This window comes from Notolepis coatsorum (assembly GCF_963971535.1).
Source record: "Notolepis coatsorum genome assembly, chromosome: 4".
NCBI lineage: Eukaryota > Metazoa > Chordata > Actinopteri > Aulopiformes > Paralepididae > Notolepis > Notolepis coatsorum.
In genome coordinates, this window is record NC_140168.1 from 97,822,969 (window position 1) to 97,839,013 (window position 16,045).

The 16,045-nt window shown below is 47.3% G+C and overlaps 1 protein-coding gene across 8 annotated transcripts in view; it reads right to left on the reverse strand.

Moving 5' to 3' along the window:
- Nucleotides 1–16,045, reverse strand: part of clasp2 (cytoplasmic linker associated protein 2) — a 199,473-nt gene that overhangs the window by 148,749 nt on the left and 34,679 nt on the right. For all 8 annotated transcript variants that reach the window (XM_084313566.1, XM_084313565.1, XM_084313564.1 and 5 more), the window contains exons 5-12: nt 15,429–15,574; nt 14,846–14,981; nt 12,153–12,223; nt 11,644–11,703; nt 9,510–9,587; nt 8,168–8,335; nt 4,187–4,227; nt 2,654–2,806 (exon numbers count right to left, since the gene is read on the reverse strand). In XM_084313566.1, the coding sequence (XP_084169692.1) occupies nt 2,654–2,806; nt 4,187–4,227; nt 8,168–8,335; nt 9,510–9,587; nt 11,644–11,703; nt 12,153–12,223; nt 14,846–14,981; nt 15,429–15,574 (853 nt within the window). The remainder of the gene's footprint in view (nt 1–2,653; nt 2,807–4,186; nt 4,228–8,167; nt 8,336–9,509; nt 9,588–11,643; nt 11,704–12,152; nt 12,224–14,845; nt 14,982–15,428; nt 15,575–16,045) is intronic.

The following is a 16,045-nucleotide window of genomic DNA, read 5'->3' on the forward strand; positions in this document are numbered from 1 at the left end:
GGGGGGGATTGGTTAGGGGAGAGAGGGAGAGGGGGAGGGGATTGGTTAGGGGAGAGAGGAGAGGGGGAGGGGAGGGGGATTGGTTAGGGGAGAGAGGAGAGGGGGAGGAGGGGAGGGGGATTGGTTAGGGGAGAGAGGAGAGGAGGAGGGGATTGGTTAGGGAGAGAGGAGAGGAAGGAGGAGGAGGGGGGGGGGGTTGGTTAGGGGAGAGAGGAGAGGAGGAGGGGGGGATTGGTTAGGGGGAGAGAGGAGAGGAGGAGGAGGGGATTGGTTAGGGGATGGAGGAGAGGAGGAGGAGGGGATTGGTTAGGGGAGAGAGAGGAGGAGGAGGGGATTGGTTAGGGGGAGAGAGGAGAGGAGGAGGAGGGGATTGGTTAGGGGAGAGAGGAGAGGAGGAGGGGGAGGGGATTTGTTAGGGGAGAGAGGACAGGAGGATGGGGGGATTGGTTAGGGGAGAGAGGAGAGGAGGAGGGGGGATTGGTTAGGGGATGGAGGAGAGGAGGAGGGGATTGGTTAGGGGAGAGAGAGGAGGAGGAGGGGATTGGTTAGGGGAGTGAGGAGAGGAGGAGGGTGGGATTGGTTAGGGGAGAGAGGAGAGATTGGTTAGGGGAGGAGGAGAGGAGGAGGAGGGGATTGGTTAGGGGAGAGAGAGGAGGAGGAGGGGATTGGTTAGGGGAGAGAGGAGAGGAGGAGGAGGGGATTGGTTAGGGGAGAGAGAGGAGGAGGAGGGGATTGGTTAGGGGAGTGAGGAGAGGAGGAGGGGGGATTGGTTAGGGGAGAGAGGACAGGAGGATGGGGGATTGGTTAGGGGAGAGAGGAGAGGAGGAGGGGGATTGGTTAGGGGAGAGAGGAGAGGAGGAGGGGATTGGTTAGGGGAGAGAGGAGAGGAGGGGGGGGATTGGTTAGGGGAGAGGACAGGAGGATGGGGGGATTGGTTAGGGGAGAGAGGAGAGGAGGAGGGGGGATTGGTTAGGGGAGAGAGGAGAGGAGGAGGGGATTGGTTAGGGGAGAGAGAGAGGAGGGGGGGATTGTTAGGGGAGAGGGGAGAGAAGGAGGAGGGGATTGGTTAGGGGAGAGAGGAGAGGAGGAGGAGGGGATTGGTTAGGGGAGAGAGAGGAGGAGGAGGGGATTGGTTAGGGGAGAGAGGAGAGGAGGAGGGGGGATTGGTTAGGGGAGAGAGGACAGGAGGATGGGGGGATTGGTTAGGGGAGAGAGGAGAGGAGGAGGGGGGATTGGTTAGGGAGAGAGGAGAGGAGGAGGGGATTGGTTAGGGGAGAGAGGAGAGGAGGAGGAGGGGATTGGTTATGGGAGAGAGGAGAGGAGGAGGAGGGGATTGGTTAGGGGAGAGAGGAGAGGAGGAGGAGGGGATTGGTTAGGGGAGAGAGGAGAGGAGGAGGGGGGATTGGTTAGGGGAGAGAGGAGAGAAGAAGGGGGGGATTGGTTAGGGGAGAGAGGACGAGGAGGAGGGGGGATTGGTTAGGGGAGAGAGGAGAGGAGGAGGGGGGATTGGTTAGGGGAGAGAGAGGAGGAGGAGGGGATTGGTTAGGGGAGAGAGGAGAGGAGGGGATTGGTTAGGGGAGAGAGGAGAGGAGGAGGGGATTGGTTAGGGGAGAGAGGAGAGGAGGAGGGGGGATTGGTTAGGGGAGAGAGAGGAGGAGGAGGGGATTGGTTAGGGGAGAGAGGAGAGGAGAAGGGGGGGATTGGTTAGGGGAGTGAGGAGAGGTGGAGGGGGATTGGTTAGGGGAGAGAGGAGAGGAGGAGGGGATTGGTTAGGGGAGAGGAGAGTGAGATTGGTTAGGGGAGAGAGGAGAGATGAGGAGTTGAGAGATAGGAGAAGAAAGCGAAAGGGAGGAGGGGAAAGGAAAGATTATAACCCAATCCAAGCACTGCGAGAGCTAGGACATGTGGAAGGGAAGGAGAGGAGAACGATAGCCCACATTGAAGTGTAGAGGGGAAGACAGAGAATTGGTTAGAGGAGAGAAGAGGAGAGAAGAGAAGAGGAGAGAAGAGGAGAGGAGAGAAGAGAAGAGAAGAGAAGAGAAGAGAAGAGAAGAGAAGAGAAGAGAAGAGAAGAGAAGAGAAGAGAAGAGAAGAGAAGAGAAGAGAAGAGAAGAGAAGAGAAGAGAAGAGAAGAGAAGAGAAGAGAAGAGAAGAGAAGAGAAGAGAAGAGAAGAGAAGAGAGAGAAGAGGAGAGGAGAGGAGAGGAGAGGAGAGGAGAGGAGAGAACAGGCCAATCCAAGCGCAGTGAGAGCTGGGAACTGTGTCTGTTTGTGTGCAGATCCGTCCTACCAGATTGCAGGGCTTTGATTGGTTCAGAGTGTGTGTGGGCGGAGCACATCCTGACCCTCTAACCCACCCTGAAGTCTTCCTGTCTGCTCTATGGACACATGTGTTGGGGGTCAATTCACTTACAATTCAAAATAAGTATTTATACAAAAATTCCATTTTGTAGACTGGATATCAGAACCTCCACTCCACTGAATTGAAAGAGAATTGAACCCCCAAACCATCCCTGATCTGTGCCTCCATGTCGATCTGAAAGGAGGTCAATAGATCAGAGTCCCGCCTCCCGACAACGTGCTGATCACAGGTCGACCGCTAAGTGCATAACCGCCCGATTGGCCGTCGGGCTTTGACGGACATGGCCCCTTACCCAGTGAGGAGTAGGAGCCGGGGTTCATTCTCCCCGCCGTGCCGGTTTGGCCGACGTGTCGTTGCTTAGCGACCGCTGCCGCGTTCACGTCCACGTCGCTACGGGAACGCTGCAGGGAGGCTGCCGAGGGCCCGGGCCTCGAACCCGCAGAGACTGATGGGGAGGAGGAGGAGGAGGGGGGGGTATGGGGGGGATACATACATCACATGCAAACACAACTGATACATATGACATGACATCACCACCATACAGAGACATGACACTACTGGACACAAAATGCACCCACGGCCGCGCACGCGCGCGTGTGTGTGTGCTGAAGGTTTATCGTACATAACGACTAGACACAGGCTGATGTCATGACTCTGATGGAGGAGGATGAATATATATGTGGCAGAATGGCACTGTGTGAGAGAGAGAGGGGGGGAGATACTGTGAGAGAGAGACTGTGTGTGAGAGATAGGGCTGACCCCTATTAGTCGATTAGTTGACTAATCGGTCGAAAGGAGTCGTAGTCGACTGCCAACCTCTTAGTCGAATACAAAAAAAAAAAAGTATATATATATATATTTTTTTACATTTTATCATTCTTTCCAAAAGAAACGAGGTCTAGAAGCGTGGCTAACGCTAATGGCACGCATACCAGCAAGGCTAACTTAACTGCCTAAGAAAACAGGCACAGAGGCACTGAAAGAGGATTTCACCCATCTAATGAACACACTAGACTAGACAAATATCAAGATGTATCCATCAGTGGACCAATTGCATGCTTTTACAGAGGACAAGAAGCCTTCAGTCGACTCCTTGAGACATTAAGCACCCCCACAGCCCAAATGGAATGATATATATATAAAAAATATATATATATATATCATTCCATTTGGGCTGTGGGGGTGCTTAATGTCTCAAGGAGTCGACTGAAGGCTTCTTGTCCTCTGTAAAAGCATGCAATTGGTCCACTGATGGATACATCTTGATATTTGTCTAGTCTAGTGTGTTCATTAGATGGGTGAAATCCTCTTTCAGTGCCTCTGTGCCTGTTTTCGTAGGTAGTTAGCCTCTGGTATGCGTGCCATTAGCGTTAGCCACGCTTCTAGACCTCGTTTCTTTTGGAAAGAATGATAAAATGTAAAAAAAAATATATATATATACATTTTTTTTACTAATAGTCGACTAACGGCAAATTTTGGCCAATCAGTCGACTATCCAAATCCTTAGTCGGGGACAGCCCTGGTGAGAGAGAATGAGCTAGTTAGAGTGTGTGTGTGTGAGAGAGAATGAGCTAGTGAGATTACCCAACTACAGTGTGTGTGTGTGTGTGTGTGTGTGTGTGTGTGTGTGTGTGTGTGTGTGTGTGTGTGTGTGTGTGTGAGAGAGAGAGAGAGAATGAGCTAGTGAGATTACCTAACTACAGTGTGTGTGTGATTATCCAAATGTGTGTGTTTATTAGAGAGTGTGTGCTGAGATTAAAAACAAAATGTGTGTGTGTGTGTGTGTGTGTGTGTGCGTGCGTGCGTGCGTGCATGTATGACTCACCTCTCCCCGGGGTAGCTGACCATTTAGAGGTCAGAGGGCGACTGAGGGAAGACAGATAAAGCAGGTAAACAACAACAACATCGTGCCTCGCTCTCTACACCACCGCCTCCAAACCATCTTTATTAGCTTTGATTACTCTATGAAATAAAACCCATCTATACTAGACAGTAATGTACTAACCAACTATAGGCCAATATCCAACCTCCCATTCATCAGCAAGATACTTGAAAAAATTGTCTCAATACAAATAAACTCCTTTCTCAAAGAAAACAACATCATGGAGGAATTTCAATCAGGCTTCAGAACACACCATAGCACTGAAACTGCTCTTACAAAAATAATTAGTGAACTCAGAATAAACTCTGATGCAAACAAAGTCTCAATTCTCGTCATATTAGATCTAACCGCAGCGTTTGACACGATCGACCATGATATCCTAATAAATCGTCTAGAAAAGTTAGTTTGTTCAGAACATATATCAAAGGGAGAAAATATTACGTCAGGCTTGGAGATCATTCTTCTGAGAAACATGACACCTACTTCGGAGTTCCACAGGGGAGCTGCCTTGGTCCATTATTATTCTCACTATACATGCTGCCACTCGGAGACATCATTAGAAAGCACAATGTATGTTTCCATAGTTATGCAGATGACACACAATGGTACATCTCCACTGAACCAAATGATCACACAGCTATAAACTCCATTTCCGCCTGTCTCTTAGCAATAAACAAATGGATGACGAACAACTTCCTAAAATTAAATGAGGGCAAAACTGAAAACCTACTAGTCGGTCCTATAACAAAAAGAGAAATGTTACAGAGCAATATGGGGCAACTTACTCCTTGGATCAAACCCGAAGTTACAAGTCTTGGTGTTATAATAGACTCCGACCTAAGCTTTAAATCACACATCAACAAGGTGACAAAAACATCATATTTCCACCTTAGAAACATAGCTAAGGTACGGCCGTCTATAAATCAAAAAGATGCTGAAAAACTGATCCATGCCTTTATCTCAAGCCGACTTGACTACTGTAATGCACTTCTCACTGGCCTCCCAAAAAAAAACCACAGAACGACTCCAACTCATTCAAAACTCGGCAGCTAGGCTACTAACTAGAACCAAAAGGAGAGACCACATCAGTCCTGTATTAGCTAACCTACACTGGCTTCCGGTAACATTTAGAATTGATTTCAAGGTACTCCTCCTTATATACAAAGCACTAAATGGAACAGGACCAAGCTACAGTACATTGCAGATTCTCTAGTCAACTATGTGGCTCCTAGAACATTGCGATCATTTACTACTGGTCTATTGAAGGTTCCAAGCCACAGTCTAAGGAAAATCGGGGATGCATCCTTTGCAAACTATGCACCAAAGTTATGGAACACACTACCTATGGACATTAGGGAAGCTACTGTAGATCTCTTAATATTTTCAAAAATAATCTAAAAACGTACCTCTTCACCATAGCCTTCTAATACACCCCGCTGTTGATTGTACTGTAGCACTGTATTATTTTACTCTGTCTATTGCTTTTTATTACAGGTTCAAAACTGTCAGGTATTAAACGGTGTGGGTAATGTATCAAACAAGAGACTGTCAGGCTTTAAAACTGTGTAGGACCCAGGCATAGAACTGCACCCTGAGAGAGGGAACTGCGCCCTGAGAGGGAGGTTTGCCCTGAGAGGGAGGTTTGAAGGGTCAAAGTGGGTATAAAACAGGAGGGAAGACTGTCAAGTTTTAAACTGTGCACTGGATACCAAACAGAAGGTAAAGACGACTTTGAACTATTGAACAGTAATCCAGAACTATTTTATTGCACTGTAAAATATATATATATATTTTAATCTATTCTATTCTACAATTTTATTGCACTATTTTACTCTGTCTATTTTATCTTACTCTTTTTATTATTGTCTATTTAAAACTGAATCAAAGCATAAACAAGGTGGCCTGTTGGGATGTTACTGTAGATCAGTGGTCACCAACCTTTTTAAGCCCAAGATCACTTTTTTTTTGGTGAAGGCAAGATCTACCTATTGAAGCGTTGAGAGAAAAAGACAGCCAAGATTGTACTTTAAACTAAATGACTTTTATTAGCCTGTATTCTAATTACATGCAATGCTTTGGTCCAACATTAAAACGTCAAAGTAGAACTGTAATATGTACTTTCTCAGTCAGTGCTAAGTGCAGTCATCTTATGCAGCATCACTTTTCACATCAAAACAAAAGTAGAACTGTAATGTGGACCTTCTCCTATTAATTAACATTGCCAAACATATTTACAATTAGCATTTTATAAAGTAGAACTGTAATGTGTACTTGATACCGGACGTGTTAATTGATATTTACTTATTTATTTTTAAAGACGTTTTTTGAAATAGGCCCTAATCATTTGGCATAAGATATTGATGGCTAGTGCATTTGTTTGGCTATTGTGTCACAAAGTAAATAAACTCCCTTTGAAACTGTGACCGCTGTGTCATTTATGTTTAATGTAGACCTTTTTTATTTTAGACCAGGGGGGAGGAGTCTAGCCTGCGCCTTCACCAGGGGGGAGGAGTCTAGCCTGCGCCTCTACCAGGGGGGAGGAGTCTAGCCTGCACCTCTACCAGGGGGGAGGAGTCTAGCCTGCACCTCCACCAGGGGGGAGGAGTCTAGCCTGCGCCTCCACCAGGGGGGAGGGGGGGAGGAGTCTAGCCTGCGCCTCTACCAGGGGGGAGGAGTCTAGCCTGCACCTCTAACAGGGGGGAGGAGTCTAGCCTGCGCCTCTACCAGGGGGGAGGAGTCTAGCCTGCGCCTCTACCAGGGGGGAGGAGTCTAGCCTGCACCTCCACCAGGGGGGAGGAGTCTAGCCTGCGCCTCCACCAGGGGGGAGGAGTCTAGCCTGCACCTCCACCAGGGGGGAGGAGTCTAGCCTGCACCTGCACCAGGGGGGAGGAGTCTAGCCTGCGCCTCCACCAGGGGGGAGGATTCTAGCCTGCACCTCCACCAGGGGGGAGGAGTCTAGCCTGCGCCTCTACCAGGGGGGAGGAGTCTAGCCTGCACCTCCACCAGGGGGGAGGAGTCTAGCCTGCGCCTCCACCAGGGGGGAGGAGTCTAGCCTGCACCTCCACCAGGGGGGAGGAGTCTAGCCTGCACCTCCACCAGGGGGGAGGAGTCTAGCCTGCGCCTCCACCAGGGGGGAGGATTCTAGCCTGCACCTCCACCAGGGGGGAGGAGTCTAGCCTGCGCCTCCACCAGGGGGGAGGAGTCTAGCCTGCACCTCCACCAGGGGGGAGGGGGGAGGAGTCTAGCCTGCGCCTCCACCAGGGGGGAGGGGTCTAGCCTGCACCTCCACCAGGGGGGAGGGGGGAGGAGTCTAGCCTGCACCTCCACCAGGGGGGAGGGGGGAGGAGTCTAGCCTGCGCCTCCACCAGGGGGGAGGAGTCTAGCCTGCACCTCTACCAGGGGGGAGGAGTGTTGTCAAAAATATCGATTTTTCTATACATATCGATTCTGAATATTTAAAAACGGTTTCAATACTCATTTCCCGCAATATCGATAATTATTCATAACAAGAAGAAACATTTTTTATTTTTTTTGTATAAGGAAGTTGCATTGTTCATTTCAATACCTGTAATAGTATAGTAGTCCACACACACACATGTGTGCATTCAGTTAAGTTGGAATATGACTAATATTACATTATATCATTTAGTTATTTTTAAATGTGTGTTCTAAAGATAAACAAAGGGTTTTAAAAGTGTTATATTTATCTTCTCTTATAGTACCAGAGAGAAGCTGAGGAGAATCAACCAGCAACAAAAGCAACATTTATAAAAATATATATATATTTATATATATATATATATATATATTTATTTTTTTACATTTTAAGATTGAACCTTTTTCCCTGTGGTATCGAAAATGGTATCGAATATCGGTTAGAGGTTAGAGGTCGCTCTGGGGGAGGGTTAGGGTTAGAGGACCTACTTGAGGCTCTCCTGGGAGGAGGAGGAGGAGCGGTCGCTCTGGGGGAGGGAGGCCACGCTGCCGGAGCTCTTCAGACTGGACTGCAGGAGGTGTTGGTACGACGACTCCAGAGAGTTGTACAGGGAGTCCGCCTCCCCTGGGAAGGGACCCCTCAGGCCCCAGTACGCCCTGGAGGAGGGAGGAGGCAGGCGGGGGGAGAGGTTAATGTAGGGAGAAAGGAAGGAGGGAGTGAGAGGAGAGAGGAAGGGGTGAGAGGGGAGGGAAGGAGGGAGAGGAGAGAAGAGCAGGAAGAGGAGAGAGTAGGGAGGGGGAGGGAGAGGAGAGAGAAGGTGGGAGAGGGAGTGAGAGGGGAGAGAGAGGACGTGGGGGAGGATGAAGAGGGAAGGAGGAGAGAATGAGTGAGGGAGTGAGAGGGGAGGGAAGGAGGGAGAGAAGGTGGGAGAAGGAGTGAGAGGGGAGAGAGAGGACGTGGGGGAGGAGGGAGAGGGAAGGAGGAGAGAATGAGTGAGGGAGTGAGAGGGGAGGGAAGGAGGGAGAGAAGGTGGGAGAAGGAGTGAGAGGGGAGAGAGAAGAGGGGGGAGAGAGGAGGGGGGAGGAGGGGAGGGAAGGAGGGAGAGGGAATGAGAGGGGAGGGAAGGAGTGAGAGGAGAGAGAGGAAGGAGGAGAGAAGGAGGGATAGGGAGTGAGAGGGGAGGGAAGGAGAGGAGAGAAGGTGGGAGAGGAGACAGAAGGAGGGAGAGGGAGTGAGAGGAGAGGGGGGAAGGGAAATGAGAGAGATGGAGGGAGAGGGGAGAGAAGGAGGGAGAGGGGAGAGAAGGAGGGAGAGGGGAGGGAATGAGAGAGGGGAGAGAGAAGGAGGGAGAGGGGAGGGAAGGAGGGAGAAGAGAGAGAAGGAGGGAGAGGAGAGAGAGGAGAGGGAAGGAGGGAGAGGAGAGGGGGAGGGAGAGGAGAGGGAAGGAGGGAGAGGAGAGGAGCGAGGGAGAGGAGAGGGAAGGAGAGGAGAGGAGGGGAGGGAAGGAGGGATAGGGAGTGAGAGTGGGGGGAAGGAGAGAGAAGGAGGGACGGAGGGAGGAGATGTAAGGAGGAGGGAGAAGGAAGGAAGGAAGGAAGGAAGGAAGGAGGGGAACAAGGGAAGATGGAGGGAGAGGTAGAGTGGGTTTGTTTGAGAGAGGGTAAAGCAGGAAGGGGTAGATATTAAACACTACTTCTCTTTCACATAATGTGATTTACAGACGTGTACTGTATGTGTGTGTGTGTGTGTGTGTGTGTGTGTGTGTGTGTGTGTGTGTGTGTGTGTGTGTGCGTGCGTGCGTGCGTGCGTGCGTGCGTGCGCGTGTCTTACTTGCGGGCCTCCACTCTGACTTCTGAGTCTGCGTCTCGGATTCCCTTCTTTATGCTGTCCACCAGAACCGCTGTGTGCCTGGGAGGGAGGGGGGAGGGGGGGGGGGGGGGAGAAAAGGGAGAGTATGAAAGAAGGATAAGAACATGAACAGCCCTTTTCCGCCAACCATTTACCAGCACCGTGGTTTGAAACAACAAAGAGGTGGGGAGTTTGAACCCCTTCCAAGTGGAGGTTTTCCTCAGAATCCTGCAAATGGTAAATGGCTGCATTTATATAGCAGCTTTTATCCAAAGTGCTTTACAATGTGTGCCTCACATTGACCCACACATTCACACAGCGACAGCGGAGGCGACCATGCAAGGTGCCAACCTGCTCATCAGGAGCAGTTAGGGGTTTAGGGAGACAGTCCCCCCTAATATAGGCACAATAAATATTTTAAATAGATATCACTATGAAACTATCATAGTGGATGGGTAAAATGCGAGGAACGCTGTTATATAAATGCACCATTTACCATCACCCGTTGATCGTCTACTAAGACGTATGCGATGACGACGTAATTGTACTAATTGAGCGACATTGTACTATTGTACTTGTTTTATGCCTATGCTTATGTCTGCATATTTACATTGCACTACTTTTATTGTCTTTTATACCTATTCTTATGTCTGCAATTTATGCATTGTTTTTTATTCTGTCAATTGTGTGCTGATTTTATGCCTATGTTCATTTTATACTATATAGATAGTTATTCATATTTATTATTGTTATATTCAGTGATGCCGGTAACGCGTTACTAAGTAACGCGTTATTGTAATCTGATTACTTTTCCCCGAAAATAGTAATCTAACGCGTTAATCTTTAAAAGCCAGTAATCTGATTGCAGTTACTTGTCCAAGTGGCTGTGCGTTACTATTTCGTTACTATCTCATCATAAATTCATAATGCAGGCGGAATGCAGTATTTTATTTCGTTTTCGACAGTCAAAAATACATTTTGAGCTGTTTTTCTTATTATTATTATGGAGTGACGTGGTGTGGCAGTGAAAGGGTTACACAAGAATGTGTCCCGCGGCGTGACTGGACTCTCTGTCTGTGAGTGACTCTGCTTTGGCCTAATCACATTCCCATCCACAGTCTGCGAATCAGAGGCAGAGTAGGGCGGGTCTTCACAGCACGTCATGTGACATATGCGCCAATCGTGTGACAGCAGGGCTCCGTTGTTATGTTCGTCTGAGAATTCCACCCCAAAACGCTTGTCTAAACGAAGTTTAGGGGGACCCTGATGGAAACAAGACAAACGTCTTTCTCAGGTCTGCATCCCCTTAACAATTGTATGTATTGAGCCGTACTGTATTGTACCCATTCTGCAATCTGTTAAATAAAGTTTTCATTCATTCATTCATTCATTCAGGTACAGGAGGACTCGGAGGCCAGCCAAACAGCAAAAGAGAGAGATTGTTTCTTTCCCTATTGATTAATGTATATTTGATGGTGGCAGAGCAAAAGCTCTTATTTGCCAGATTTACAGTAATTTACATGTTAAAGAGAGACTGATTGTATGTTTATAGAGAGACATTTATAAAAACAATTTAATAGTTACAGTTGATATAATTGAATAGTTCAGCCTGCATTTGTTAGATGTGAATAGATACACTGGTTTTGTACAACCACTGGCTGGCTGCTCTAATGCTGTGAGCATCATAGACTGTTGCTTTACCATACTTGATGGTACAGAAGCTGAAGCACTAGTTTAACAATTTATGTTATGTGCAGAGAAACAAGTTAAAAACAATTTATGCACTTTCAATAAAGCGTTTAAAAAAAACTGTTGGGGGAACGACGACGGTAACCTAGTTACTTTCAAAGTAACCAAGTTACTCTGATAATCAAGTAATCAGTAAAGTAACTTGGATTACTTTTTAAAGGAGTAATCAGTAATCAGTAATCGGATTACTTTTACAAGTAATCTGTGGCATCACTGGTTATATTGTAGAAATGTGTGCATTGAAATGTCTGTAAAGTCTTGACGACATTGAAAATGAGGGCGACTAAAAGGTTTGAATAATGGAATACTAGGAATTCCGAACCATTAGCTAGAAAAATAAATAAATTAATAAATAAAATAAATTCACCTTTCCAAGGAGCGAGTCTGCCACTCTTGTAACAGCAGGTCCAAAAAGTAATAACAGCGCCTAATAAAGAGAAACTCACCATCATCACCACTTCCATCACCATCAACATCAACATCATCATCATCATCATCATCATCACCATCAACATCATCATCATCATCATCACCATCATCACCATCATCATCATCATTATCACCACCACCACTTCCATCATCATGATCACCATCATCATCACTTCCATCATCATCATCATCATCATCACCATCACCATCATCATCACCATCATCACCATCACCATCATCATCACCATCATCATCACCATCATCACCATCACCACCATCACCATCATCATCATCACTTCCATCATCATCATCACCATCACTTCCATCATCATCATCACTTCCATCATCATCATCATCATCATCATCATCACCATCACTTCCATCATCATCATCATCACTTCCATCATCATCATCATCATCATCATCACCATCACGTCTCTGACTCACCTTCTGACGGCCACAGACTTAGAGGTACAGTGACTGGTGATGAGAGGGATGAGCCTGGGAACATGGGTGTGCTGGAGAGAGAGAGAGAGAGATTTCACCACCACTACTATCACTATCACCACCACCACCACTACTATCACCACCACCACCACTACTATCACCACCACCACCACTACTATCACCACCACCACCACTACTACCACTATCACCACTACCACCACTACTATCACTACCACCACTACTACTATCACCACCACCACCACCACTACTATCACCACCACCACCACTACTATCACCACCACCACCACTACTATCACCACCACCACCACTACTATCACCACCACCACCACTACTATCACCACCACCACCACCACTACTACCACTATCACCACTACCACCACTACTATCACTACCACCACTACTACTATCACCACCACCACCACTACTATCACCACCACCACCACTACTATCACCACCACCACCACTACTACTATCACTACCACCACTACTACTATCACCACCACCACCACTACTATCACCACCACCACCACTACTATCACTACCACCACCACTACTATCACCACCACCACCACTACTATCACCACCACCACTACTATCACCACCACCACCACTACTATCACCACCACCACTACTACTATCACTACCACCACCACTACTATCACCACCACCACCACTACTATCACCACCACCACTATCACCACCACCACCACTACTACTATCACTACCACCACCACTACTATCACCACCACCACTACTATCACCACCACCACCACTACTACTATCACTACCACCACCACTACTATCACCACCACCACCACTACTATCACTACCACCACTACTACTATCACTACCACCACTACTACTATCACTACCACCACTACTACCACTATCACTACCACCACCACTACTATCACCACCACCACTACTACCACTATCACTACCACCACCACTACTATCACTACCACGACTACTATCACCACCACCACTATCACCACCACCACCACTACTATCACTACCACCACTACTACCACTATCACCACCACTACTATCACTACCACCACTACTACCACTACCACCACCACTACTATCACTACCACCACTACTACCACTACCACTACTATCACTACCACCACTACTATCACCACCACTACTATCGCTATATGCACCACTACTATCACTATCACCACCACTACTATCACCACCACCACCACTACTACTATCGCTATATCCACCACTACTATCACTATCACCACCACTACTATCACCACCACCACCACCACTACTATCACTATATCCACCACTACTATCACTATCACCACCACTACTATCACCACCACCACCACTATCACCACCACTACTATCACTACCACCACCACCACTACTATCACTATCACCACCACTACTATCACTACCACCACTACTACTATCACTACCACCACCACTACTATCACCACCACTACTATCACCACCACCACCACTACTATAACTATATCCACCACTACTATCACTACCACCACTATCACTATATACACCACTACTATCACTACCACCACCACCACTACTATCACTACCACCACTATCACTATATCCACCACTACCACTACTATCACTACCACCACCACCACTACTATCACCACCACTATCACTACTACTATCACTACCACCACTACTACTATCACTACCACCACTACTATCACTACTACCACTACTATTACTATCACCACTACTATTACTACTATTACTATCACCACTACTATTACTATCACCACTACTATTACTATCACCACTACTATTACTACTATCACCACTACTATTACTATCACCACTATCACTACCACCACTACTATTACTATCACCACTACTATTACTATCACCACTACTATTACCATCACCACTACTATTACCATCACCACTACTATTACTATCACCACTACTATTACTGTCACCACTACTATTACTGTCACCACTACTATTACTGTCACCACTACTATTACTATCACCACTACTATTACTGTCACCACTACCAATACTATCACCACTACTATTACTGTCACCACTACTATTACTATCACCACTACTATTACTATCACCACTACTATTACTGTCACCACTACTATTACTATCACCACTACTATTACTAATAATAATAATAATAATAATAATAATAATAATAATAATAATAATAATAATAATAGATTGAATTTGTAATGCACTTTTTGTTCGCTGGGATCCCAAAGTGCTACACTACAGGGTTAAAACAGTTTAAAAAAAAAGTTATTAGTAAAACAAATAAAATAAAATACAGAATAAAAATAAGATAAAAATAGAACATAGTTAATTAAAAACATAGTATAAACAGACAATTTAAAAACAACAGCACAAGAAAATTAAAATAAAAAGCTAACAGTCAAAGGCCTTTTTGAACAGGTAGGTTTTTAATACTACTATTACTATCACCACTACTATTACTATCACCACTACTATTACTACTATTACTATCACCACTACTATTACTATCACCACTACTATTACTATCACCACTACTATTACTATCACCACTACTATTACTATCACCACTACTATTACTATCACCACTATTATTACTATTGGTGTGTGTGTGTGTGTGTGTGTGTGCGCGTGTGTGTGGTTGTGTGTGTGTGAGTGGTTCTCACCCGTATGATGAAGCGGATGGCGGAGACACCAGAGGTGGCCATGACTTTGGCACAGTTGGGGATGAGGTTGAAGAGGACCGGGAGGATGGCTTCAGCTCCGTGATCAAACTTGTTCCCCAGCACTGACGACAGGTGGCTACACAAAGTGACACACAGTGACACACACACACAGTAACAAACAAACACACACGGTAACACACACAGACACAGTAACACACACAGACACAGTAACACACACACACACAGTAACACACACACACACACACACAGTAACACACGCACACAGTGACAGACAGACAGACAGACAGACAGACAGACAGACAGACAGACAGACAGACAGACAGACAGACAGACAGACAGACAGACAGACAGACAGACAGACAGACAGATATAAGCACTGACCACTTCACTTCATAGGATTTCTCATTGAGATTTGGGGGAAATACATAATAAAACCAAAACTTAAACAAACCAAACATCACATCACATGACAACAATACACTCCAAAAAAGTTGACTCAAACTAGTTTTGAAAACTGCGTGGACGGCGTGTGTAATAAGTGCAGCAGAGGAGGAACACTCACGCCACGGTGACGCAGACCTCGCGGACCACCTGGGAGCGCAGGTCCTGGGCGGACAGCTTGAAGGCCCCGTCCAGGAGGCGCAGGTGCGGGTAGAAGCACTCGTAGTCGGCCGCCCCGGCAACCAGCAGCGAGCGGATCTTCTTCATCTGCACAGGGTGACGGACGGGGGACAGAGCCAATCAGAGAGCAGAGTCTCACCGACTGAACCCTTCAGGGGGACGGACGTGGGACAGAGCCAATCAGAGAGCAGAGTCTCACCGACTGAACCCTTCAGGGTGACGGACGTGGGACAGAGCCAATCAGAGAGCAGAGTCTCACCGACTGAACCCTTCAGGGTGACGGACGTGGGACAGAGCCAATCAGAGAGCAGAGTCTCACCGACTGAACCCTTCAGGGTGACGGACGTGGGACAGAGCCAATCAGAGAGCAGAGTCTCACCGACTGAACCCTTCAGGGTGACGGACGGGGGACAGAGCCAATCAGAGAGCAGAGTCTCACCGACTGAACCCTTCAGGGTGACGGACGTGGGACAGAGCCAATCAGAGAGCAGAGTCTCACCGACTGAACCCTTCAGGGTGACGGACGTGGGACAGAGCCAATCAGAGAGCAGAGTCTCA